Source organism: Gekko japonicus, unplaced genomic scaffold (assembly GCF_001447785.1).
Source record: "Gekko japonicus isolate JY-2015 unplaced genomic scaffold, Gekko_japonicus_V1.1 scaffold3031, whole genome shotgun sequence".
In the NCBI taxonomy this organism is placed as follows: domain Eukaryota; kingdom Metazoa; phylum Chordata; class Lepidosauria; order Squamata; family Gekkonidae; genus Gekko; species Gekko japonicus.
In genome coordinates, this window is record NW_015163178.1 from 102,175 (window position 1) to 128,491 (window position 26,317).

Below are 26,317 nucleotides of genomic sequence, written 5' to 3' on the forward strand. Positions count from 1 at the left end.
GAATGTCCATCATCCCCGGTAGAGCTTCCATCACATCATGTACAGTTCTCATCAGGTCCCTCACCGACTGCTCTAGCTCGTTGAGGCGCTCACCAGTCTCCTCCCCCGGGATTTGTTCCCCAGGTCGGTATCCCGGAGGTGGCTCATAGTCCCCTTCAAATCCAATCCTCAGTGTCACGGAGGATAGTTCGGTACTTCCCGGCAGCAGCCGGCTTCTCCGTATCGGGAAATAGTCCTTTGTCGAACAGACTCTCTCGAAGTCCACTGCCACGGCGGGAATAAACCTCCCTTGTGCCCTTGGCATTATACATAGTCCAATCCTCCTGCATTGGTGTCTGCCGCGGGCCCCATTGCGAAGGGGTCGGAGGCGGCCAGGACAAGTATGCAGGTAACCGGGGAATCGTTCCCCCCACCGCACCCAACGAAGATGCGGCCGTCGTGGTGATCAACGTTGTGGAGGTCGTTGGGACCGATCCCGCTTCCCCCTCCGTGTTAGGAATGGCTCCGATCTCGCCAGACTCGGGACGACAGGAACGATGAGAGTTCTAACAATATGTTGGGATCCCAAGCATCGAGAATAAATCCACGTTTTAAACAGCAAGATTTTATTTCAAAGCATTGGAAAGATACTCAAACACGTTCTTTGTTAGAACTGACTACAAACGGTTAGGGCAAGCATAATAAAGGGATTTGAAACAGGTACAGAACCAATGGGTCACTTTCCCGCTGGCGGGTGAACTAAAACGGTTTCGCGCTCATTCCCTGAGAACCAGGCTATCTCCAGACATAACACAGGTGCAGTTCCCAGGCTCTAAAAGCAACAAGCTGGCCGTGAAGTGAACTCCCCCAATACATCCTCCAGTTGTTTGGCTTAGGCATTACAGCAGAATAAAACACTAGTGAACAGGCAGGGGGGAGGGGGTGAGCAACTGTACAAAGATACAAGTAACACAGAACACAATGGCAGCTTGCTGACAAACACTTGTATATGGCTTTTCAGAGTCTGGGTCAGAGAAAGTATTTCTAACATCTGCTCCTTCAGCACCTAAATGGAAATGTCAGGATTAGGCTTATGGCCATACAACCCTGAACATGCCCGATCTTTTCTGATTTCAGGAGCTAAGCAGGGTCGGGCCTGGTTAGTACTTGGATGGGAGACTGCCTGGGAATACTGGGCGCTGTAGGCTTAATCAACATCTTCACCAACCTGGCCGTAACATCAACACCTTTTCCAGCCTGATGATTAACAGCTTGGCAGAGCTTGGGAGGCAGCCACCAATAATAAGACCTCTGTACTCCAAAATGAAGACATGTTTTTATATTGTAATCTTAACCTAATGCCGTTTTAATATATATTGAATTTTAATGTATTGTTTATAAGCAAGCAAGATGCAAGCAAGATACAAGCAAGATGGCGCCTGCAGTAGAGCTTTGCGAGTTTGCTCCTGCAGTTTCTGACTATTAAGACCTCAGTTGGTTAGAAGAACTGGAAGAGCATGCTGATAATCCACTCCTACCTTTCCTGTTTCTCCTGCTTCCCTGGTTGCCTCGCCTGTGACTGGGTTGGGGTTGCTTTTTTGGCGTGCCCACCCCTGAGAGGCCGACTAGCCCAGAGATGCCCAGAGAGGCCACGGCTTGGACGCAGTGTAGCCGCGGCGCAGGGGAGGAGCTGCCGGGAGTTTGTCGTAGGAGCTGGGGACGACTCGACGGCACTGGCGGCTCGGGGTGACGACGTAGGGTGGCGGCGTGGAGGACGCGGGTGTGAGCACGGAGACGGGCGGCGTGGAGAACGCTGGTGTGAGCATGGAGATGGGTGGTGGAGCCGTCCGGTGGCGGGCTGCTGGGGTGCCCCGGCGAGGACGGCGAGGACAGCGTGGTGGGAAGAGGCTCCGGCAGGGGCCCTCCCTCCCCTTGTCTGCTGGGAGCGTCGAGGAGCAGCGCGTAGGGTAGTAGGCAACTATCGGAGACCCCTCGTAGCTGCTCTGGCGGATCCCCCCTCCTTCTCCCCCCTCCTCCCCCCCCTTCCCTTGGGTTGTGGGGAGTGTCGGAGAGTGGTTTACAGGAAAGGAGTGCCCCGTGACTGCTGGGACTATTGCTGGATCGGCGGGAGTACTGAGGAGTGGCTGTTGGATTCTCAGTGGATTCTCAGTGGAATTACATCTTGTCAGACCCTGTGGAGCTGAGCCTGAGCCCAGGATCTGGGACTGTAATTGGAGGCCCTTGGTGTGTCACTAGGACTACAACATCAGGGCGATATTAACAACAGCAGAACAGCCTAAGAGTATGGTGAAGAGGAGAGCAATGTGGAGTGTGGAGTGTGGATTAACCCGGATTGACAGGGCTACCTGCACTAGCCAAATCAATTAATGAATCAGATTGCTAAAATTATTAAATGGTGATTAATTAGTGAGTAGTAGTTGAAGGACCAAATTGATTTATTAATTAATAGGGAGGGAGCTTGTACTACTCAGTTGTAGATACTAATAGTTAATGAATAAGAGGGGCATTCTTGTTTTGTAGGATAAATAGTGGATGGGCTACTATGCAAATAGTGGAGTGGTATGCTTATTGCCACGTTGATTAAATAGGTTTCCCTTGCCTTTATTGAATTCACTGGCAGGGACTTGCTATTGGAGTAAAGGGATATTGTTATTTAGTATTGTAGCGCTCCACGGAAATAGGAAACAATTTAGCGGGTGTGTACCTCTTCTAGCCTTGTGGTTGAGTCTGTGGACGTGCCAAGGGGCACTCAAAGACCAACTGGTACAGAAGTGGCAGGGCTGGGAATTCAAGTGCTCTTGGGGAGGGGAAGGTATAGCGGTGGGAACAGGCGGAAATTGAAGGGAAGGGAGCTGAGAAACAGAGAAGCTCGGCCCCCATCCAGCCTGTGTCCCATCCCAAAGGTGGCAGGGAGTGGGGCAGTGAAGAAGAACCCTTCTCCAACATTGGTGTTGTGAAATGCCAGGTCCATAAATAATAAGACCTCTGTTCTCCAAAATTTCATCATGGATCAGGATGTGGACCTGGCGTGCATGACCGAGACCTGGGTGTGAGATGGGGAGACAGTAGCGCTCTCCCAGATGGCTCCCCCATTACTCGGTTACTCGGTCCTCCACCAATCCCAGACAAAAGGGCGGGGGGAGGAGTGGCCCTGTTCGTTCGGGAGGCTTACTCCTTCAGGGCCCTCCCGGCCGTGAGGATCTCGGGCATTGAATGTGCTGGCTTTGTGTGGGAAGCTGGGGAGAGTTTGGCTGTCTGGTTACTGTACCGTCCGCCCAACGCACCGGCAAGCAGCCTGCCAGCTCTGGTGGAGGCCGTGTCGGGCTGGGCGTTGGAGCACCCCAGACTACTAGTTTTGGGGGATTTCAATGTCCATGTTGACAACGCAACCTCCACCCGATCTTTGGACCTGGCCTCGTCCATGGCGACGCTGGTACTCTCCCAATGTGTAACAGTTCCCACACACAAGCCGGTCACACACTTGATTTGATCTTCGCAGCGGGGATTACAGTGGACCGAATTACTGCTTCGGCAGTTCCATGGTCGGACCACTATGCCCTGAAGGCCCAAGTGAACGTCTCACCCCAACCCTGTTTGGGCAGCGAGCCAATTTGGGCTCGCCCGCGGAGCCTGATGGACCCGGAGCGGCTTCAGATGGCTCTTCGGGATACACTGCCCCCTGGTGACTCGTTAGATGAGTTAGTGGAGAGTTGGAATAACCGACTCTCCACGGACATCGAGGAGATCGCACCTAGACGTCCTCTGCGCCCTCAAGCATCGAACGTTTATGAAGTCGTATGAGATGGCGGTCAAAGCTGCGAAGAAGGAGTTCTACGCAGCTGAGATTGCGTCTGCAACCTCGCGCCCGGCACAATTATTTAGAACGATTCGGTCATTAACCACCCTGCCTCAGAGCAGACAAAAGATTAAGGAATTGGACATTGGCTGTGAGGCGTTTGCGAGGCACTTTGCAGATAAAGTCTTGTTGCTCCGTTGTGATCTCCCAGCCACACTTGAGACAGTATGTGAACTCGAGGCTCCTAGCACGTCTTCAGGTCCCATTCTGGATTGTTTCGGCCCTCTCGGTCTAGAGGAGGTTGACAGATTGATCTCGGCTGTGTGCCCAACTACTTGCAACCTTGATCCGTGCCCCTCTTGACTGATTAAAGCTGGCCGAGAGGGGTTGCGAGGTCCTCTTCGGGATATTGTGAATAGATCCCTCTCGGAGGGTCTGTTCCCGGAGGCTCTCAAGGAGGCGATAGTCCACCCTCTCCTAAAAAAACCAGCACTGGACCCGGCCGATTTGGCCAACTACTGGCCGGTGTCCAATTTGCCTTATCTAGGCAAAGTAATAGAGAGGGCGGTGGCAGCACAGTTGCAGGCCTTTCTGGATTACACCTCCGTGCTGGATCCGTTCCAGTCCGGCTTCCGCCCGGGCCATGGGACTGAGACAGTACTGGTGGCCCTCATGGATGACCTCCGTAGGCATCTGGATCGGGGCGGGACGGCGGTGCTTCTGCTGTTGGACCTGTCGGCTGCGTTCGACATGGTCGATCATCAGTTGCTCGCCCACCACCTCGCTGACGTGGGGATTCGGGGGCTTGCCTTGCAGTGGCTTCTCTCCTTTCTCCAAGGTCGGGGACAGAGGGTGGCGCTCAGCGAGAATACATCCCAGAGGCATCCACTAGAGTGTGGAGTGCCACAGGGAGCTGTGCTCTCGCCGATGTTGTTTAATATCTATATGCGCCCCCTTGCCCAGATTGCCCGGAGGCATGGGCTGGGTTGTCATCAATATGCTGATGACACCCAGCTCTATCTGTTGTTGGGCGGCCAGACTGGCTCTAACCTGGAAAATCTGGACCGGGTGCTGCGGGACGTAGCGGACTGGCTTGGACAGAGTCGACTGAAACTAAATCCGACGGAGGTCCTATGCCTGAATCGGAGCAGTACGGGGGTAGGGCTCCCGGCCTTCGGTGGGGCGCCATTGGTGCCAGCTCCGAGGGTCAGGAGTTTGGGAGTGCTCCTGGATGCCTCCTTGACAATGGAGGCCCAGGTAGCAGCCACTGCCAAGGCAGCCTTTTATCATCTACAACTGATTAGGCAGTTGGTTCCCTTCCTCGAACGCAATGATCTGGCATCAGTGATCCATGCGATGGTCACCTCGAGATTGGACTACTGCAATGCTCTCTACATGGGGCTGCCCTTGGGGCAACTTCGGAAACTGCAGCTGGTGCAGAATGCCGCAGCCAGGCTGCTGGCGGGTGCCCCTGTGCGGGAGCACATCCAGCCGGTGCTGAGGGCGCTGCACTGGCTGCCAATAGTTTCCGGATACGCTTCAAGGTGCTGGTTATGACCTTTAAAGCCCTTTATGGTCTGGGGCCTGCCTTCCTGCGGGACCGCCTTTCCCCGTATGTTCCTTGAGAGCACTGAGATCTGAGTCACAGGATCGATTAGTCCCCCCTGGCCCTAGGGACGCCAAACTAACATCTACTAGAACTAGGGCGTTCTCTTTGGCAGCACCAACATTATGGAATCAGCTCCCTCAGGAGATCCGCGCTCTCCAGGATCTCCGCCAGTTCCAGAGAGTGGTGAAGACGGAGTTATTCCGCCAAGCATTCAACAACTTAGATTGAGGATGTCAGCATCTATAGTCGCCGTCTTGTGTATTTTATAATGTGTATGTTATAATGTGGGTAAATTGTGATTTTAATGTATTGTATATTGTTTTAGAGGCATTGTTTTATTATTTTTATTGTTGTAAGCCGCCCTGAGCCGCTTCAGCGGGAGGGCGAGATAAAAATCAAATAAAAATAAAAATAAAATAAAATATAAATATAAATATGTTGTTAGCCGCCCTGAGCCTGCTACAGTGGGGAGGTGTGGGATATAAATTTAACTATAAATAAAATAAATAAATAAAGGGTTTGTACCTGGGAGACACATGCAAAATGTGTGCTCTATTGTGGATAGTCCTTCTAGATTATACATTGGAAGAGTTATCTGCAGAAGTATGAGGGTGAGTGGTAGAAAGTGTTATTAAGTCACCGCCAACTTATGGAGATGCCATAGGGTTTTCAGTGCAAGAGATAAACAGAGGTAGTTTGTCGTTGCCTGCTTCTGGATCTCCTTGAAGGTCTCACATCCAAGTACTAACCAGGGCCAACCCTGCTTAGCTTCAGAGATGTTATAGATCAAACTAGCCTGACCCATCCAGGTCAGGGCAAGTATGAGGTTAAATGATGTGAAATATAAAATTAAAGATCTTCTGCAAACAGAAAAAAGGGGGGGAAAGAATATATGAAGTCCAGGGTAAAAAGGTATCCACCTCAGAGACTCAGAAAAGTAAGTTAACAAACAGTGGGAAGACCTGGCCATTGAAGGAAAATAGGAATAGCATCATTTTTAAAAAAGTACCATGCTGACTGTTTATGGGTGGAATCAGGGGTCTTGTTGTAGAAAAAGAGCTGCCGGAGCTCATTAGCATAACTCATTAGCATAACTTATTTGCATATGCCACGCCCCCTGACATCACCGGAAGTGACAGAAGGCCACACCCCCTGACATCACCGGAAGTGTGTCAGAAGGCCCGGCTACTTACCCTCCTGCTTCATCCTCATTCCCAAATGGAATGAGGATCGAAGCAGAGGGCGGGGTAAAGAAGGGGGCGGGGCTTCACCACGTGACCGCCCCGCCCCCTAGAGGTTCTCTTCCGGAGCTCCGTACCTGAGAGCTCCCCCCCGACTAGAGCCCTGGGTGGAATTCAGGGAGAATATTTGAAAAGTAGTACAAAGCAGATGTATCTTTTATTGGTATGCATTTGTTTACCTATTTTGCTTCATGTTTATGTAGATTTCCTTGTTTTGTTTTTTGTTTTTATTTATGTGATGCTTCTTACCATGGATTATTAAAGGAAAGGTCTAGGGGTACCTTTATCAAAATATAACCAAGTAATAGATTGATTTGGCTAATGTCTTTCTTACTGAGTGATTTTTCCCCCCATTCATAATACATTTTATTTCTGTTCCAGGCTATAGACAAAAAGGATATTAAATGTGCATTTTGGAATTATTCAGAAGATACAATGGAAGGAAACTGGTCTACAGAAGGATGTGAGAGAGCACATTTTAATAGTACTCATACCTCATGCAGATGTAATCATCTGACTCATTTTGCTGTTTTGATGTCCTCAAATGACTCAAATGTTGTAAGTGCTTTTTAATGTAGTGTTCATTGATTTCTTTTACTGACTGGCACCTTTCTTTAAAGTGTAAGATCTTTTCCACTTTAGATTTGAAGTACCGTTTCCACCTCTGTCACTTGGTTCCATCACTTTGCCTTGCTGAGCCAATACACAATGGAATAATTCTTCAGAATTAAATACTTCCATCGTTAGATTGTCCCTGACCTTTACACTTCCAGAATATCTCAGTAATCCATTATAACAATGTGATGCACATTTTTCTCTTTTACAATCATTGCTGCCTACTCTAAGAGCTGAGTAAACAGTTCACCCATGTTTATTTTTGGTACTAAAGTGTTGTGTAGTTCACAAACTACTTTATTATCTTTGTATAAGACATCATTTCAACAAAATTTTGACATAAGCCACTGCTGTTCTCATTTTACCATCTAGGAATGATCTGAGCAGAGGTGGGACACATGAGCTGGGGGCAGGGGATAGACTGGCAACCCTACTCCAGGGACCAAGTGGCAATAGGGGAGGGCTTGGTTGTGATGCATTTGTATGCTAGGCCTGCCATCCTCCAGGGGAGGCCTGGAGGTCTCCAAGAATTATCAGTGATCTCTGGACTGCAAACTTCAGTTCCCCTGAAGAAAATGAAGAAAGTGGACTTCATCTGCTGAGCTTCCTCCCCTCCCCAAATGCTGTCCTCCCCAGGATACACCCCAAAATGCACACCAGGAATTTCCCAATCTGAAGTTGGCAACCCTATGTACACAACCCCACCTCCTTCACTGTGGTCAGCACTTGGGCACATTTGATGCAGATATGATCAAGCGACAGACTATTATATCACCTTCTTCCCTCTTGATCCACAGTGGATCTGTCATGCTGGGATAGACATGGTCACCTAGTGTGGAAAAGCCAGTCAGCTACTGAAGATTGAAGGAAGTTCAGTGTGAGCAACAGATGGGAGTTTCACAGTACTTTACAGACTAAAATGTGTGACGTATTAAAAACTAATGTTAAGCACATATGCTGCTAACTATCATGAAAAGCAATGATATATCAATCAAATGCATGTACCTTTGGGACATACAGTGGGTTGGATACAACCAGTTTTTCCACTGATGAAAAGGAGATGAAGGGGTCCCCTTTGACAACCAAAAAGGCTATGATTGGGGTCATGGGACCTGCATGAACAAAGCCATGTGGAACAGAGGTTGAAATTGGCCTAGATGGAGCAAAACAAATTGGACAAGATGGAGCAAACCCTCCACCCCAGCCCTGGCTGGATCCAATGCAGCAGTTCTGCTCATCCCTCACTGTACTAGATAATATGCATTGTCACCTTTGAAGATGCTGATCTCCTGTTAAGAAGTAGAAGGACATTTCCTTTTCTTTTTCCCAAGTGAACAGTGTTGACCTGTTGGAAGTAAGACATTTTCTTGCACACAACATTTGGATCATAGTCTGCAGTTGCATACAGTAAATACTGGATCACAGCCAAGGTCTTGCTATAGATTTTCCCCCAAAAAACATTATACCTGGCATAGGAAACAATTTTACTGAAATTATTATAAATTTGTACCATGTTCCTATTAATGATAATGCAAAAAAATACAAAGGTTTGTAGGATTGAAGGTATAAAAACCTAGGATTGTATTATTGCATAAAGTTTTAAAGACGTTATCGAGCCATTTCTCATCAATATTATATTATAATTTCCCCCCCAGGATGTCAAGGATTATATTCTTACAAGAATCACTCAGCTAGGAATAATTATCTCGTTGATTTGCCTCTCCATGTGCATTTTCACATTCTGGTTCTTCAGTGAAATACAAAGTACGAGAACAACAATTCATAAAAATCTCTGTTGCAGTCTTTTCCTGGCGGAACTTATTTTTCTTGTTGGGATTAACATGAGCACTAATCAGGTGTGTGTACTTTCCTTGTTTCTTCATTTGGAACACAAAAACAAATGTATGCTTTATTCTGCGATTCTCAAATGTGAATGTAGCATTTTCTAGTCTTAATATGAATGTTGACATTTGAGTGTACACACAGGCAATTGTTTTGGAATTTAAAAGTCTCTTCTAAGTATTCCAGGCAATCAATGACAGGCAACTTAATAAAGAACACGGGAGGCATGGTATTAGTTTTGTTTAAAGAGAAATGCTCCAGCAATAGAAAAAAACCCCTAACAGTTCCAACAGGAATTATGCTGATTTACTCTTTCTCTCTCCAGCGTACAAGAATGTTGTTTGCATATAGCTCTGTAGTGCTCTTGTGATTTTATTTTGTTGTAAACACTATCACTAGTGCCAATTTTAGTATGCAGAATATTAATCATTTATTTATTTATTTATTTAAATCAGCCACCCTGAGGGTCAGGGAGAATAAAAATGTCCCACCAAGGTTTACCATCTTAATCGTGTATGTGTAAAGTGCCGTCAAGTCCCAACCAATTTATAGCAGCCTGAGCAAGGGGCTGTAAAGGAAAGTGGGAAGCAGAGGTGGTTTGCCATTGCCTTCATCTGCAGAGACTTCCTTGGTGGTCTCCCTTCCCAGTACCAACCCTGCTTAGCTTCCAAGATCTGAGGAGACCGGACTACATCATGCTAATTTCCCTCCCACAATCTAAATTAGACAAAAAAGGAACAAAGGAAGTGAATTAAAAGACAGACTGGAGCATAAATCTTCTACCAATGTGTTCTGTCCTTCTCAGTTCCTCTGTCTTATGTGTAATGTCAAATGACCTCCACTGGGAATCCAAAATCAAGATTTATCTATGGGCCCTTGGTTCATGCATCTTTAGTAGAAATAACAAAGCAATTTGTCGTACCATAAAGACTAATTATTTTTTTGTGGCATACGCTTTTGTGAGCACGTATGCACTTTATCAAAGTGATAAAATGTTACATTCAGTTGCCAAACATATGCAAATCCAGAACTTCAGATAGCAAACAGGGGAGAAGAGTCATCACAAAAAGATATAAAAGGTGTTTACAAGAAAAAAGTGTGCAACAGTATTTGCATAGCACAGGTGAAAACAAGATCCAGTCAACAAATGATCCACTCAGAGCTGGCGTGAGCTGATCACAGCTGTTGACAAATTGACATAGTGGATAAATCAGAATAGTAGGGTTACCAAGCAGTGCCTGGTGAATGGTGGGAGAGTTGTGGGGGGGGGTGCACAGTGTTGCAGCATATATATATTAAATACAGCCTTGTGTACTCATTGGAAGTTGATACAGGAAGTGACAAGGGTAGTAGAATTTCAAGTGGTCCCTAGGGCTACCCCTGTTACTTCCTATATCAACGTCCAGTAAATACTGTATCTATGTCCAGTAAGACTGGGGGTTTTCCCCTTTACTTTTCCCCTGTTGCCATCTAGCGCTTTGGTGGGCAACTAGACCTAGATGTGGGAAATCCCCTATGAAGTGTTTGTCCACTGTATTGTAAGAGGGAACAAATACTTTCTTTAAAGCTAACTAAGTCCCGGTTTGACTGATTTAACTGTGTCCCTACTGAGTTCATGTTTGTTACTATCAAATCTGTATATGAATTCCAACTTAGGAGCCAAGCATCAGCAGTGATACTGGGCTTGAGAACAGGATTTTAATTGATGGGCTGGATAGTAGAGGAGGAGGAAGATGGGGAGCCAGTGCAGAACTTTGAGCATCAGGATTATATGATCCTTGTATCCCCATCCTAACAACAGCTGGCTTGGCAAATTTTGGACCAACTAACGTTTCTGTTAAGTTTTCAAAGGCAACTGCATGTAAAGCAGATTACAGTAATTTAACATGGATGTGCTGAGTTCCTGGATCACCATGGCCAGATCATACTGCCATGATCTCTGATTTCCCTGCTTTCATTAAAAAAAAAGCCCACCATAAATCACCATCAAAACAGGACTAGAGAATTTTTTTAAAAAGAAACACGGGCATTGAGAGATTATGGCAGTAGATTGTTAGAACATTAGGACACAACTGCAAATACTGATTTAAAGAAGTAAACTAAAAAAGCACTCAGGCAGGGGAAATGCTGCATGCAAAGGCAATTGCAATATATTGCACTGCTGGAAGAAATACAGTGAAGGAATCTGTTGAATGGACATTAGCTGGTTAACAAAATACTCTGTTGAAAAACTGGTTCTCTGTTAACCACTAGCAAGCAGGACATGAGCTGAACCAGTGAGTGTTTAAGCATCCCTAATTTAAAGACATACAAAGTTATGTAAAAAAGCAAAAAAACCAGCATCTAGCTAACAGCAGGGGATTAAACATTCTACTTTTTTATTAGGCTTTAAAATAGAATTGAAAATCATTTTCATTTTCAAAGTTTATTTGTTTCAATGTTTATTTATTTGTTTAAACATTTATTTATTTCTGTATTAAAATATGTATATCCCACCTTCCCTTTAGGCTCAAGGCAGTTTACATAGCGCAGTTAAACCATTACAATTTAAAATGAATAGAACAAGCAGGGAATCAGCAAAGACTTGCCAGTGAAGATATATTTTCTTCTGTATACCCCCCCACACACACTATTTAATAGAATCATAGAATCACAGAGTTGGAAGGGGGCATACAGGCCATCTAGTCCAACCCCCTGCTCAATGCAGGATCAGCCTAGAGCATCCCTGACAAGTGTTTGTCCAGCTGCTGCTTAAAGACTGCCAGTGAGGGGGAGCTCACCACCTCCCTAGGCAGCTGATTCCACTGCTGAACAACTCTTACTGTAAAAAAATCCAAAAACCTAATGTCCAGCTGGTAGCTTCCCACCTGTAATTTAAACCCATTATTGCAAGTCCTATCCTCTGCTGCCAACAAGAACAGCTCCCTGCCCTCCTCTAAGTGACAGCCTTCCAAATACTTAAAGAGAGCAATATGTCCCCCTTCAACCTCCTCTTCTCCAGACTAAACATTCCCAAGCCCCTCAGCCTTTCCTGTTAGGGCTTGGTCTCCAGGCCCCAATCATCCTCACTGCTGTCCCCTGCACCCGCTTCATTCTGTCCACATCCTTTTTGAAGTAAGACCTCCAGAACTGCACACAATACTCCAGATGCGGCCTGACAAATGCAGTGTACAGCAGGACTATGACATCTTGCGATTTGGATATTATGCCTCTGTTGATACACACCAAGATCACATTAGCCTTTTTTTCACCGCATCACACTGGCTGCTCAAATTTAACCTACTGTCCACCTGTACCCCAAGATCTTGTTCACACACACTGCTACCCAGAAGTGTATCCTCCACCCAGTATGTGCATTCCTCATTTTTGTTACTCAGATGTAGAACTTGGCACTTATCCTTGTTAAATTGCATTTTGCATTTCCTCTTAGGCTTGCCAGACCCACCATCTTGGTGGGGGTTGCCCAATTTGGAGGGGATCCTTCCCACTTGCCCGCCAGCTGGACTTCCCCAAGAGCAACCACTTGGCCTCCCCCCTCCCCAGTGGGATTTAAAAAGACCCTTAGATGCTGCTGAGGAGAGGGGGGGCTGCGTGCCTGCACTCTGAACCCTGAATTCGGGGCTCAGGGTACAAGTGTGTGTGGCCTCCCTCCCCACCTCTCCCCAGGTAGATTTAAAAAGACCCTTTAGATGCTGCTGGGGAGAGGCAAGGGCCTCCACTCCCCAATGTGATGATGTTACTTCTGAGTGATGTCATCATGCTGGGACTCCCCACCCCCTCCAGTAACACCCCCCAAAGTCCCCCAGTGGACCCAGTTGCACAGTGGCAGTTGGCCTGAGCCTAGTTGTGTGGAGACCTCCACCACTAGATCTGGCTCGGACCTGTTGTGTAGGGGCCACCACCACTGCCATTAGGCTAGGCTAGTTGAACAGTGGCTGCTGTCATGGGCTGGATAGTGTGGCTCATGTGCCTCCAGTAGTTACCACCAGGCTTATTCTTGGCAAGTCCTGCTCCATCAGGGGACATGACAGGGAAGTGAAATGGGACACTTTCAAAGGTTTTGTCCAAGTACATCCCGATACCCATAATTGCTTTATAGAAACCAAGGCTTGGAAGTCTCAGCAATATTGTTCAGGTTGTCTGGCAACCTCCAGAATGGCCACTGAGATATCAGTGGGCATTCTTTTCTTAAACCTGCAGGTATTGTTTCTACCATTCTTTGAGGTTTTAATTCCCCATGCATTTATTTATGGTTTCAGATTTTTCTGCAAACTTGGGCCATCCTTTAAATTTGTAGTGAAATCCCCCTATTTGGCCCTAGCTCCATTTTGCTGATCTGTTGAATGCATACACTATGGCACGCTTTTGAATTAGAATAGAAGCTCACATACCTACCAAGATATCTGCAGTTTATATCCAGTTAAAAGTTTACAATGTGTTTGTTTATTGCAAAATGTATATGATTAGCAGGGGCAGTTGATATCCTGGATGGACTTACATGTGCATGGCAGATAAGAAATGGATATGTGGCTTGATTTTTTAAAAAAAATTGAATAGGTGCGGTGTTTACCCTATGTATTTCCAGAAAAGTAATGAGAAGCATGGATATTTTTATACTGAGAAAAAAATCTCAGTGGAACAGGTTTTCTTCTATACTGGTATCAATTCTTTTTAAACTAGTTTGACATACACAAAGTCTTTTATGTTATTCATTTACCTTGCTTTCTGTTTCCTCTTTTAGCTATTCTGTTCAATCACCGCAGGATTACTCCATTACTTCCTCTTAGCTGCCTTTGCATGGATGTGCATTGAAGGCATTCACCTTTACTTGATAGTCGTTGGAGTAATATACAATAAAGGATTCCTTCACAAGAATTTCTATATCTTCGGCTATGTAAGCCCAGCAGTGGTTGTTGGAATTTCTGCTGCACTAGGATACAAGTATTATAGAAGAACTGATGTGTAGGTCATTGTTTTTATATGTTGCCTTTTATTATGGATAGTTTTGAAATAACATTTTTTTTTCAGGGATGTGTAAGTCAAAACATATTTTCATCATTGCAAAACTTGGTATCTCACATTACTCTGTTTTACAGTGAGTTGTCCATGTATTTTTGTACATACTTTAGTGTGTGAACTTTATTTATTTGAAATTTATCCCTATTCCTCCAAAGAGCTCATAGTGATATGCATCCTCCTATCACTGTCAGCTTTAGACTGTGTTGATCTACTTTTAGGAGAGAGTGGATGGCTGTCCATTCTCCAGCAAACAAAGTTTACAAATTATTAGCACTGCAAATGTTGCCATTATCCAACATTTGTTCTGAAAACCCACCAGTTAATCAACAAAAAATATGTTCACCTTCTTAAGGTCTCTCCTCTACTGAAGCTTATCTCTTGTCTTAATCAGGTTGCCTCCTCTTTTTTATACTTTTATCTTTTCCTCTTGCTGAACCCTTTATACTGGAAGGATTTAAAACATTTATCTCAGATTTAGCTGAGGGTATCCTGAGCTGTGGAAGAGACTGGTTCAGTGCAAAAGATCACAAATTTAATCCCAGTTAGAAGGATCAACTAGTAGGTGATGTGGAAAACATCTGTCTGAAACTCTGGAGAGCTATTGTCTGTAATAATGGACAAAGCTGACCTTGATGAACCTATGGTCTGAACTCAGTTGAAGGCAGTTTATGTGGTAATGTGAGATAAAAATGTGGTAGATGACTTTGTGAAATAGTCTAGACTGAGAAACAGTAATTGGTACAAGACCACCCAGTGAGCTTCTTGACTGGGGGGGCAGTTGAATCCAGGTCTCTCATTTGTTCATCCTTCTAAATACTGTACCACACTGTCTCTCAACTCACTATTCCTTAGCATCTGTACCTTTCTGTCTTTTAGACAGTAACTGGACCAATAACAAACTGTACATCTGGTAACCTTTGAGCCTCAGATCTCTGCCTCTAATGTTCAGCTCCACAGCTTGGCAAGGTGTGGCAGATGCCAGTACGGGCCCCACTGAAGATGTTGGTACATTGTGATTTTAAGGTGTTTTGGTTTTGTTGATGTTTTTGTGTAGTTGGATTGAAACTACCATTTATGGTAGGCAACAAACATACCAGTGTTCAGCCAACAGGTATAAACTGAAGCTGGATTCCCTGTTCTTAGTGGGTTGCCCTGTTATAGCCAGTGTGGTTGGGGAAGGGATAAACTGAAGGTACACTTATGCTGGAGAATTTCACTAACTTCACTTCACTTCATCTCATTGTCTGCCTGCTACCCCACCAGAGTCAAGGAGCCTTGGGCAGCTTCATGGGACCTGTGAGAGAGGAGAGCACCAGTGAAAAGACTACTGCAGGCTATTGTCTCACTGTGTAGCTGCTCTCTGTCCTCTAGCTTGTTGAGGCTATAAAGCAGAAGCAGGTCAGCCTTACAGGACCATTCACTAGCCAGGCAGTGCCCCTATGAGAGGAGTCACAACCAATCCTCCCTCTAAGCTATGGAGGCCTGTGAGCAAAAATTCTACTTTGTAAGCTACTGGCATTAAAGTTGTGAGAGAATGATTTGGCTACTGCATAAATGAGTTTGCTCTGGAGCCATCCTCCCTGAGCTAAGACAAAAATGTGTGAGCCGGAGGCTAAAAAACTGTAAGCCAGCTCACACTAACTCAGCTTAGAGGGAACACTGGTCACAACTGAGACCTTAATAGGAAGTCTGTAGCAGCAGCAGCTGCTGCATTTTCCTCTCCTGTCAAGAAACCAGGCCTATACCTTGCAATAGAAGAAGAATTACGCTGCATTTGATGACATTTCTTAGCCTAACGTCTTCTAATGGATATCTGCTCTCCCATCAGGGGAAGAGCACTTACACTGGTTACAGCTTTCTTGGGTCTCTTTGAAGGATGGGGGAAGACCGGTTAGAAACTTAAAAAAATAAACAAGTAAAATAAACATCAGTGAGACACTAGATGGGAAGGCTTAGTGGTCAGTATCCAAGTAGTAGTCAAGTATTATGGGAAATTTATAGCAGCTAATATAGTGGGATTGAATCTCTAGAATCAGATGTTTATGAGGACCAGAGAGATTCTACACTTTGGTGCTTATCTACCAATTTGAACTGCCTGCAGTTCCTTCCTCTGATCAACACTGTTAGTGGCAAAGGAAGCTACTTCCTGTCTGATCCATGGAGCTCTCAGACAGAAAAAATGGGGGAAGGATTCAACTTGAGTTGCATCCATGCATGCTGATAGATAATCATTAAATACATTTCAAGGAATTATGTGCTGTTTACTTTTCAGATGTTGGCTCAGCACAAAGAATAATTTTATATGGAGTTTTATAGGACCAGCATGTCTAATAATTCTTGTAAGTATGCTTTTTCTTTTTTATTGGAGTACATAAAACTGATAATAAAAGGTGTTTAATAATCACTAACCCATTGGCAGCCCACTGTGAGTGCTAATTATATGGCAAAATTAACTATTTTAGACTTTTTAACTAGCCACTCTAAAATATATTTACCTTGTATATGCCTAAATACTTTGCCTATCTGGAAGACATATGTTTGATTAACTAATATTTCAGATAAGAGAATATTTTTCTCAGTCTTATGGCTTCAAGGAACAGAACTCTCTGTAGCAATTCAAGTATGTAAGACGTAGCATCTTTACATGTCAGTGACATCTCTAAAGAACTCGGCAGGGGGTGTACACAGACATTGTGCCAGGAGACAGATAATGTGGTATTTCAAATGCTGAGTTACTTAACGTTTTATCTGTGATCGCTCATCTTTGAAGATTAGGCTGTCATCCTTATGATTTTATCATTCTCGTGTACCCTGCCATCATCAAGGCTATTTGAAACAAAATTGCGACATCAGAGACAAGAACCCACTATTTCACATGGGCAGGCAAGGCAAGAATTGATAGCCCTCTATTTTTGCTGTGGAAAGGAGCCCTTTTAATTCCTATTGGAAATATTTTCAGGCTTGATCTTGTTGGTGTCATGTTCTAAATTTAAAAAAAACCACCTGGCTACATCAAGAGGTTTCCTACATGTTGCAAAGTTACACAAGTAAAAAATAGATAGAGATCAAAAAAGAAGTGTTAGAAAAGCAGATTCACTGGTGCAGCAGGTTAGATGAGTAGGCAGTTCAGAGAATGTACAGACATTCATCTATAGTAGTATTAATTTTTAAAAACAGTTAAAGGTTTTAACTGATTGCTCAGTATTACACATGTCTTTCGTGGATTGTTATGAGTATTTAAATGTCAAAATACATAATGTCTATGTTAGAAAGAGCTCTCTTGTATTATAGACATTGGACCAAATGGATAAAAGTTTTTTATCCTAATCTAGAACAACAATTCTCAACCTTTCATATTTTATGTCCCACCAATCTGGGCCCCACTATGAGAGAAACAAAAAGCCCACTTTTTCATGAAGGACATGTATATGTTTATGGTCATTCTGTTGTTGTATTTATCTTTAATAGTAAATTTTGAGGGCTTAAAATTGCAGTAGTAATGTTGGGAGTAATTTCTATTGCTCTAAAGCACAAACAAAGATAGTAATTCCATTAGTAGATGAAAATTGTAATAGTACTGAATATAAATTTTACCGCTATGGTAGCTGTAAAATACAAAGCAAAACACTGGGGAATCATGCAACTGACAAACAAGAGGGGAAAAGGGACAGTGCTTCTAACCTACCACAGATGGAGGTTGTGCTCACAATTTGGAAAATTGACTGCTTTATTGACTAAGAATATATTTAGAGATTCTACATATTCTTCAGTTGCTTTGATTATTAGGACAATGCCTGACTCAGAATGGTGACCAGGGGGAATGGAGGAAAGGCAGAAGCACAATGGATAAACCCTGTCAGGAAGGATCAGCAAGAAGTAGCACATGAAAGACACTTGCTGGTGGGGGGAAATGGGGCACTAGGAGGAACAGTAACTATTCAAGGTTACTACTAGGATGCCAAAAAGTCATAGATGGATAATCCATGGCAGGTAAGGTTGTCAGGAGATGATATCTCACTCTTGGGGATGGGCCTTGGTATTAAAGGAGAACAGTTTTTTAAGCTATTGTTACCAAAAATCTGGCATTTTTCAGACTGCCTTAAAATTCTGCTTTCATTACACAGTGTTACTGGGGTTTTTTTTTTCCTTCTGTTCAGACTTTGTAAACATCTCAGTGCTGTTCCATTTCTTCCCAATTTTTCCCTGTTCCTTTTAAAACTGGTTTCTCCCATACTTTTTATTTTCATCGTAAAATGCATTCACAAAAAAGCCTCTTCCTGGGAATCTGAACATTCCCACCCACCCACCTTGAGGATTGCCGCCTTTGGGCTGGTGTTTTTTTTTAAAAAAAAAATTGCATGCCAGTAGTGAAAAATGTCAGTATCAGAAGATGCCTGCATTGAAACAAGCAGACATTCCCATTGGGGGCACCTTCCTCTTTGCTCTGCCTTGTGAGCATGTGTGCGTGTGTGAGAGAGTGAAATAAACAGTCATTCCCATTGCCTTCCTCTGCTTTGCCTTGTGTGTGTGGGGTGGGTGGGTAGGTGGGTTTGGTCTGCTGTCCTCTCTCCGCCTCTCTCTTCTTCTACAGCCTGAGAATGCGTGGAGCTTGCTTGCCACTACCTTCCCCCTGCAGAGATATGGGGGGGGAGAGTCTGGAATTCCAAATATTCCCACCATCTACCAAATCATCTCTTGACCCTTTGCACCTTTCTCCACAGTGTGGAAAACCCTTCTTTTTGTTACATTATTTTCATGTTTTCAGTTTTAAAATCTCAGGGGACAAGTGATTGAGCAAATAAATTATATTGTCTGCTGTTTAATAGCCCCCATGCTTTACACAAAAGTAAATATACTGACACTAATAGGGCTACTCTCGTGAGAGGGGATCACCCCCTGCCCATGTGTTCCAAGGAAGATAGGCAGAGTGAGAATGCTGCCGAAATGTTGAAACTGTTCAGCGCATGTGCAAAAGAAACCCACCCACCCCCCAGGACAGGAACCATGATGGGAAGTCTGCACTGATCCCACCAATAGTACAATCACTGGAACTGGCCCGACATGCACAAAAATGTGAAAGGCAGCTGCAGTTTTCAAACGCCTCTGTGTCCCACCAAGAACATTGTAACAGTAACAAAATGAAAATGAGCAGGATAAAAACAGAAACATAAATCAGAAAAAGATTGCACTATAACATTAATTATGATACCATAAAACTGAAGAAATAAAATCCTTATAATAAAACAGGAGCATTCAAATTCAAAAATTACCAAAACAGTTGGCAGAAGAAAGGAAACCAGAGTAAAAATTAAAAGCAAGCATTAAGAACAAAACTGTATATAAATAGCCACTAACAATTCCTTGAAAAAACAATAAAAAGACCCTAAAGCCTGGTGCCCGGTGAATTTCAACAGAGAGGGAGATACCAAGATGGGGAGCAACAATTGAAAAAGTCCTTTTTGTCTGATAGTTCATCAACCATCTTCCTTCAGAAAGTAAGGCACATAGAACAAGACCTCTGGGAACTATCTCAGCTGCCAAAAAGGTTCATATGACAGGAGCATGGTCCTTTAAGTACCCTAGTTCCATAGCATTTAGGGCTTTGAACTGTTACAGGAAACAAATTCACAGCCCGTATAGTTCTGTCAACACTCATGAAATATATTCCATTTAATCTATACCTGTAGTGGTTCACACAGTCCCCACCATTTTTCAGGGAGTCATAAAGGCCAGAAATGCCAAGGACTGTGAATCAGGTGCTCCTTTATTTAGCCACTTTATACTATCACCACCAGGCATCTCCCCAGGAGCAACTAGACCTCCTCTGCTACTCTATGGCAAATTACTCAGCTCCCCTGTTCACCAGAGTCGCTCACCTGAGTTGCTTCTCCATTTACAATTGCGTCGGTCCTCATTGACACTCTGATAGCCCCTCCCTCGAGGCCAGTTTGGTCTCCTGTAGAAAGGCTGCTGGCTATCTTCTTGTTTGCTTTTCTGTGGGAAGCATGTTTTACTTCACCTTCTCTGATAATGCCAAGGTTTGCACTTTTCCGATTATCTTTCCCAAACTCGTGGCTATTACTGTGCAGTCCAGATTCCTGTAGCCTCTGTCAGCTGTCCTATCCTTCCCTCAAATGGTCTTATCTCCTGGAAGATGCACTCCAGCCCCATCTTCTTCCTCCTTTAAACTCCTGTGTGTCTCTCTTTTATTTCCTGGACCCTCTGCCTCCACCCTGCTTATGATTGCTCCCACCTGGGCTTTTGTGCAAATCCGCTGCTGGCTAATCCCTGGTAAAATGCTACAATACCAACAAGCAATTTTGCTACTACATTTTGAATCAATTGAAGTCTTCAGACTTCAAAAGACAGACCCACATACAGTATTGGGAAAACAGCCTGAAATATTGATAATTAAATATAGCTGGCAGTGCTTAATTGCAATATGAGAACTTCTTATTTCAAGTTGTAGTCAAACATGATTGCTCATGATACTGACAAGAGCTCTTCTTTGTGAACCGCAATTTGTTCAAAGCCACTAATTATACATTCTCCACCACACATTCTATCAGCATTATACCAATGCTCAAAACTGTGTCTGAATAAATTGCATTTGTGGCCCCAACCCAAGGGGAAGGGCAAGGAAAGCATTGGAGGTTTTCCCCCTATCCAACATCCTGCTTACAGCCCCAGTTGAAATAACACACACACACACACAGGCTCCGATCAGTCACAGAAGTTGCTGCGGGAGCGGAACGAATGCCGGGCGGATTATAAAGGCGTGATCATACAGCAACATCTGGCCAGCGTAGTGCACCTGTCGCAGCCGGCCGAAGATGCGGAGTAAAAACCTACCTCCGAAAGTCCACTAGCAAACGGCTTGTGATGGGCCGCTGCTGGACTCTCCTTGTATGATCGCTCCAGCGCGCTCCTCTTGTGTCGTTGGAGCGTGCCAGGAACGTGCGCCAATGAAGGAAACTGCTGTCGTGTCTGATCACATTTGCAGCGGGACACGCTGTACCACCGCAAACAGCCACGCCTCCCCCCGCATTTCCTGGCAAGTATGAATGGGACCACAGACAGTTTTTCAGAAAAGTGGAATAAAATTGGCCACAACTTTATTGGTTACAGCTGTAGTAAGCATTGGCACAACATGGGGAACCGGATCCTGCTCATTGACTGACCCGCCTGCCAGTCGATGAACTGCTGGCTGCCCCAGTCTGATGGCTGGGGTCACAGGAAAACCTTTGGATGACAGGTTGCTGGATCCCACTAGGGCAGTCACCCCAAAGTGGTCTCCCCTGCAACCTGAGCATGAGGGTAATCCCCAGGCATGCCACCGAGCTGGGCGTTCCTCTTGCCCTTACACCAAGAGCCCTTAAAGGGATCCTCATACTTAGGAGAAAACCCAGCTCATTTAGTCTTCCTAAATATGTGCTGATGGAATATATGAAAATGTAACAAATTATGCTCTTTCTATTGCTTTATGCAACTTAGAAATATACTTTTAAAAAATCTACATTCCGCCATATTACAGAAGGCTTAAGTAATTTAAAGCCAACAGGGGTCTATAGGAAAGGGGGGGGCAACTATGCACTTCAGAAAATAATGTTGTATTTTTTTTCCTGGGAGCAGCAGTTAGAAGAACAATTGAAACATCAAGTACAAAGCTGTAAAGAGCAGCAGCTTTCAAGCGTGCATTTTATCTTGAGCCTAACGGATAGATTGCAATTATTTCAGAGACTTTTCAAAGCAAGCCTAGCCACAGTTCAACTCTCTCACAAACGGCATACTGTAGCTCTAACTCTTACTCGGAAACACTGCATTTTTAGTGAGAAGGGGAAAGAATTGCAAAGTGGGATTCAATGGGCCACTGAAGGGAACCACAAGGGGGATATTTCAGTTTTTTGCTTTGAGTGTGATTGGGTTCCCCTGCCCCACCGTATCATAAGCTGCTTTGGAGATTTCATTCAGTTTCAAGAGAGGCTTGTCATGCCTCACAGGAAGTAACATTTGAGAAATGAAAGTCCAAACATACTGTCCGTGCAAATGGTGTTTTGGCTGTGGGTCATATGATGTAAATGAGAGCTTTTAGCTTTTTCAAAAAGGGGAGTGGATCTTAGGGGTATAGCAGGTTGGCAGTATAGTATAAACACCACAAATAAATTAAGAGCAAAGTAGATTAAGATTCCTTACCTCAAGATGTTGTGTCAGGAAGATACTTTTAGTGTTGCATTGCTGAACAGGAAGAGTCCGCAGCTCACTGATAGAACATCTGCTTTTCATGCAGAGGACCCCAGGTTCAACCCCTAGTATCAGCAGTTAGAAGAATCTGGTAGTATCATGTGAAATACCTCAACCTGACACCCTGGACAGCTCAATCAGAGTAAACATTACTGACCTTGATAGCCCAATGGTCTGCCTGGCACTAGGTAGCTTCAAGGTGTTCATAAGATATAAAACTGAGCTCACACATTTATCACCATTTTCTTGTTCTTCTCCAGCTGACTCAGAATCAGGACCAATGGGGAAGACAAAAGGGCCACTGGGCTTGGGCCTCAATTTCAAAGGGGTGGGGGGACAACACATTATTTTTTTGTCATCTGATAAGTTTTGCAACTTGTTTTTCGGTGCATCCCCATCAGACCAAAATGTAACACATTCTCAGTTTTAGTTTTTGTTGTAGCTGGGGTCTCAAAAACTGCAAGTGGCCCATGCCTAAAGTTACCAGACTAACCCTGGCAGTCAGCAGGAGACTTACTGGGCAGGGCTCTCCAGTGACATCATGCTTTTGCTAGTAACACAGCAATGTTACTTCTGGCACAGTCCATCATATAGGGGTGACACTCCAGCATTCACCCAAAATTTACAGTTTAACTGTAGAGTTCGGAGTGAATGCTAGAGCATCAATCAGCACAATGATATCTCTTTAGGTCATGTTGGATGTGACATCATGGCATTGGCACAATGCAGATAATCCCCCATTTTCCTGAGCGTTTTCCCCTCACCATCCAACTAAGTGCAGGTAGGTAGAGCTGGAGAGGAGCATAAATTTTCCTTCCAAAGGAGACCTGCCCCCCCACACACACACACCAAGGCCGCTCTGTACTTCTGAGAAGGTCTGTTCAGGAATACCACTTTTTCTTTACCAACTAATCTTAAAATACCACTAGCATTCAGAAGTGTATGCTACTGGCCTAATTAATCCTATCTAATTGATGTTCTTAATTTTGATTCTATACATGCAAAGCATGGTGTCAGAAGCTTGCTAAACTGCGCCCTAGAAAACAGGGCAGTTTAAACCTTTGTAAAACAAGCTGCAGATTCAAGATAAATTCCCATAAGCATAAACTAAAGCTATATTTCAGATTAGATCAGAACAGCCAAGTCAGGCAGGGTGGGCTGTGTGTGTGTGTGTGTGTGTGTGTTCTATCAAAATAGAACAATGAGTTTTGTGAAGGCGCTGGGAACCAAAACAAGGGAAAAAACCAAAAATTCCCTTCAAGAAGGGAGCAAAAATATGTAAAAGACAAGAGATGTAAAGTGTATCGTCTGAGAATATTTAGATCCCTATCAGTGGTGAGTGGAAACATAGAAAGGGAGAGGGAGAATCACAACATGAGATTGTTGATACACAGCCAGACATTAACTAATAATGAAAAATCCCAATTTAAAAAATTTCATTATTATTATAACAAATCAAAATGTTTAAAATGATGGCCTGTGGAAATAAATGGAAAAATTCATTAATACCCAATATTCTGGCATCTCATGTTTACAATAAGAAGGAAGCACAGAAGGACTGGAGACAGAAAGTCAGCAAATACTCAAAATCAGCAGATTATGTCACACCAGACAATACTGATCTCATCACCAAAGAGAATTATGCAGATAAAGTTCTGTGCACAGCAGTTTAGGCAATCATTTACACCCTTTCAGTAGCTTTTTAAATATTCTGTGCGAGGAGGAGCAGGGTCACCATTTCCCTGCCTGTTTTCTAATTGATAGGTATGTATTTATGAGCTCTTCTATAGTCTGTGTTGCTACTATGATTTATTTGATTTCTTTAAGACATTTTTAGCTCGCCTTTCCCACATCAACTCAGCACTATGATATGACTGAGCTGTGTGAGACCACAGCGGCCTTCAAGACACTGCTTGCCTTCTTGAAATGCAAAAGTGCCCTCCGTAACCTGCCTCTCAAATGCCTCCCCGTGCTTGCTCTATAATGCTACCAGCTGCCAAATGTAAATCTATGTACCCACTTCGCATGTAACATTTACCTGTCTTTCTAAGGATGCCAAATGCCATCTCTGCTCACACTGCCCTACTGCTTCTCTTCTTGGGGTGTTGAACAACTTCCTGTGCCCACTACACTAACGAGAATTTTAGTTGCCTTTAAAATGGGACCCAAACTCTTACTTGCCTGAAAAAAGCATCCCCTTAAAAATGGGCACAATCCCAATGGATTTTTATTCCAGTTGTGGGTAGAGAGTGCAATTCTAAACAGAGCTACATCTGCCTAAATCCACTAAAGTCAAAGGGTCTAACTCTGCCTAGGATGGTGCTGTAAATGTGTTCTAACTCAAATTGCTTATAAAAGAGGGGTACTTTATCCTGTCTGTCTGAAATTTGACAGTCAGTGTTAAATGGGACTGTAGTCCATGAAAATTTAATCTAAATTAGATAGAAAACAATTAAAGCAAAAGCCAGACATATTTTTCCCATTGATCTCTTAGTGGGAGGAGGTCATTGGATCCAACCTAGTTGAACAGGGCATGTGATGAAGTTATCACATAACCACAAATCCACTCAAACCTGTGTTCACTCAGTAGTACACCATATGGCCACCATGGGAGATGGCTCTCCTCAGCGCTTCAAAAACTTATAGATGAATACATTGAGGGAAGTCTTCTTGGTGCTCAGAAACTATAGAACTTTTCACATTACATTTTCAAGGAGAATGAACGTAAATGGAGATAGCAAGATCATGGCAGTAAACAATATGACTTAAAATCATGGGTTGGATCTATAGCTGACATCTGCCCATGGAAAATGACTTCCATTGGTAGAAGGAAGTAGTAAATTAAGCCCCTTTCTTACTGTAGATCCCCATATCCTGAGGGCAAATCCAGAGGGTGGCCCAATCCACAGGAACAGCTTTTCAGGGAATACAGTAGGCTGCAGAGGTATAAGGAGGTGAAAACAATACATCCCATGAGCCAAGCTCAACTTGCACTCCTTTGGATCCATCCCTGGATGCTTACTGTTGCAGAATCTCCTTTCATTCTAACCTCTTTATTCCTACCCTCTTCCCCAATATTACTTCTTGTCATTCTTAAGTTTTCTGGTATTGTGTCCATCTGTAACTAAACAACTAAAGCAGTTGGCCAGATGGATTCATCTAGGAGATAATAAAGAGAAAAATCAAAGCAGTAGACCTACCACTCGTTTGACTGTCAACTTGTATGCAGTTTTAGGGAATTAATATGGAATACATTTTCATTTTCTGGTTTAAACTGTGGTATTGTGAGCAGTTTAACTCTCTTCTTCCTTAGCTGAAGCAGCATTGAAGCAATTTTTATCCATCGGTTAGCCAGAAGGCAGAAATCTTTTTCCTGTTCACAGCAGATTGCACATCAGAATTCAAGCTTGTTAATTCTAACATTGATAATAAGGGTCATTGGGGAGAATGATGTCTGTACAGCTGTTCTGAACATCAGACATTTTTTAAGGAGCCATATCTAATCTGATCTTTTAAAGCAAGTATATTACTAAAAGAGCAGCAGGAGACATCTCCCCCCACCCCATCTCTATTTTTCTAAGGGTTGACATCAGCATATAGATGGCTCCATCTATTATTGAGCACAAGCCTGAAAAAGTAGAAAAGAATGATTTGGGAGCTACAGTTTTGAAGCTTTGAATGTGAGGCACTCAACTGACTCAGAACAAGAGTGTCAGAATCTTAGAATTAGCTTTTTCTTTACTAGACTGAATCTTCTTTGTAGCAATGGAGAGTTGCAAAGGGTCTTATTCTTAAAGAGGCTTCAATATCAGAGAGTTTCTCCTTATATCAGAAAAAATCATATAATGCACATATTCTTCACCTCTCTCCTTTTAATATGCTTATTTTCAAATAGCCACTTCTTAAATTCTTCATTTACTGTATGATTTATAAATAATTGTTTCGATATTCTCC

General features: G+C 43.8%; 1 protein-coding gene across 1 annotated transcript in view; it reads left to right on the top strand.

The window, feature by feature from the left end:
* Nucleotides 1–26,317, top strand: part of ADGRL4 (adhesion G protein-coupled receptor L4) — an 85,232-nt gene that overhangs the window by 48,505 nt on the left and 10,410 nt on the right. The window contains exons 7-10 of the mRNA XM_015407104.1: nt 7,028–7,204; nt 8,917–9,117; nt 13,845–14,065; nt 16,395–16,461. Coding sequence (XP_015262590.1) covers nt 7,028–7,204; nt 8,917–9,117; nt 13,845–14,065; nt 16,395–16,461 — 666 coding nt within the window. The remainder of the gene's footprint in view (nt 1–7,027; nt 7,205–8,916; nt 9,118–13,844; nt 14,066–16,394; nt 16,462–26,317) is intronic.